Raw genomic sequence first — 2,191 nt, forward strand, 5'->3', positions numbered from 1 at the left:
TCTAGTTCTTTCTTTATAGTATATTCTTTCTTCTTTGTTAGTTATTTGTGTTGATTTTTGTTTCCATTATTTTTTTAGTAATACTATTCTGATACTAAATTCCTTTTTTGATCATTATTTATTGGGATAAATATTTCATCTAAATACTATTTTCTATACATAATATAACTTAGAAAGAAAAAAACATTTAATTTCTTTTGTTCTTAATATTAACTAAGTTAAACTCTTGAAGTACTATCTTTTACATAACTATGAGACTTTATACATTCTTATTATATCTAGATACTCTAATTAATTTCTATGACTTTGTTTTTTTTGATAGAGAATAAATAACCGAAAAACATAAACTGAAACTCTATAAAAAGAATAATACAAAACCACCTATTTACATTACGATTTCTATTACAACGGATTAAATGAAATAATTCTTGGTGTAAATGTCATTAAAAAAAAGTCAGTCTCAATTAGGAATGATAGGAAAGTTATGGTTTATTCTTGTATTAACTTTTCTTTGTATCATTTCTTTTTGTTGTTATATAAATGGTTGTGTAGTTTATTAGTTAATCTGAATGAGATATTGAAAGATTCGATTGTGGTATTTGGCATTGCCAAATGTAGAAATTCAAATACTTGTTAAAATTCAATGACAATTATTGTCATTAATTATCAACTAATTTGTGATTTTTATAATAAAAATTTGAGTTGTAAAAATGGAACAAACAAAAAAACAGCCAATCAATAAACGCTTAGCTATTTTCCATGAGACAAGTAAAAGAAAAAGTTGCTCTTCTTCTTTAGATAAAATCAAAGACATCACTTCCAGATGGTGCAGGGACTGCTTGGGGTTCAGGTTGTGTTGTTTTTGCCTTTGGATGATAAGATCCAAGTGAAGCAAAGACATCTGGTTTTGGTTGTGGTTTGGGTTGTTGAACAGGAGTGGTAGTTGCTGGTTGTTGCATAAGAGTAGAGGGTGTTGATTGCTGATAACCCATTGGTTGTGTTGGTTGTTGGGCAAACATAGAATATTGTTGTTGCATCATTGGTTGCTGGTAAGTCATAGGTTGTGTTGGTTGCATCATTGGTTGTTGATAGCCCATAGGTTGTGTTGGTTGTTGAGTAAATATAGGGTATTGTTGTTGCATATTAAAAGCAGGATATTGTTGAGAAGGATTTGGTTGTTGAGCAAATAGGTCAATTGGTGTTTGTTGTTGGACTTGAGGTTGTTGAGAAGGGGCAGGTTGTTGCATAGCTTGATCAAAGAGAGCCATAAAATCAACTTTCTTTTTAGGTTGTTCATTTTGAATATTTAAGGTACTTTGGTTCTGTTGTTGTTGAACTGGTTTAATTGGTCCAACATTATCGTTATCTTTCCAAAAGCCCGTATGAGTGTTTTGGATTTGTTGTGGTTGTTGTTGGACTTGTTGAGTTGGTTGAGTGCTAGTATGGATATTGTCTTGAACAACTGGATGATGAGTGACAGGAGGAGGAGTTTGTCCATTCATGATTTGGTCATAAGCAGCTTGATCAAACCACTTTTTGTCTTGGTATTTTAATTTCATAAACTCTCTAATTCTTCTTTCATTGCCACTTTCAGGTAATGGGTAATCAGCTGTAGTCCATCTACCAAGCCAAATTCTTCTAGCATTTTCGTTGCCAATTGTTTTAACTTTGGTAATCTCTTCTGGTTTAAAAGTTGCCATAGAAATAGATTTGACTCTATGACCAAATTCTCTATGAATACCACTACATGTTTGACATACAAAAGTACCAAAATCAGTAACCACATAGACAGGGCCAATTGCTTGGCAGTCCATGCACCTTTTATTTCCAGGGAGTTGTGACATTTTTCTTAACATTTCAGTGTTCTTTTCATCTTGTGAACGTGGCATTTGTTTAATTTTTTTTAATAAATAAGAGATGTAGATCTCATTTTTGTTATTCTTTCAAAAAGAAAATTTGATAAGTATTTTTTATAATTTTTTATTTGAAGAAATTGCTTAATTTGTATTTTTGGACTGGAGTTATTATGAGTCAGGTTCATAGAAAATAATATGGTTTAAATGTATTAATGATTTGAGGTTCTTCTATTACAGGAACGAAATCGACTGTATTTCTTTTTATGTTTTTAATTATAATTTATCCTAAATCTATTTATTTTGTCCTATCATTAATTATTTCTAGTGACTATGCT

General features: G+C 30.4%; 1 protein-coding gene across 1 annotated transcript, besides 2 other annotated features; it reads right to left on the reverse strand.

Annotated features, from left to right (window-relative positions):
* Positions 1-794: 794 nt before the first annotated feature.
* On the reverse strand, positions 795-1,889 carry EDI_299400 (stromal membrane-associated protein, putative; the record flags this gene model as incomplete). The annotated part of the gene is made up of 1 exon (XM_001741881.1): positions 795-1,889. One exon carries the CDS (start codon positions 1,887-1,889, stop codon positions 795-797), a length of 1,095 nt encoding a protein of 364 aa, XP_001741933.1.
* A 3-nt stretch (positions 1,890-1,892) lies between these two features.
* Positions 1,893-1,914: a sequence feature (AT_rich).
* A 50-nt stretch (positions 1,915-1,964) lies between these two features.
* Positions 1,965-1,986: a sequence feature (AT_rich).
* Between the last annotated feature and the right edge of the window lie 205 nt (positions 1,987-2,191).

Source organism: Entamoeba dispar, genomic scaffold (assembly GCF_000209125.1).
Source record: "Entamoeba dispar SAW760 scf_1105229464141 genomic scaffold, whole genome shotgun sequence".
NCBI lineage: Eukaryota > Evosea > Mastigamoebida > Endamoebidae > Entamoeba > Entamoeba dispar.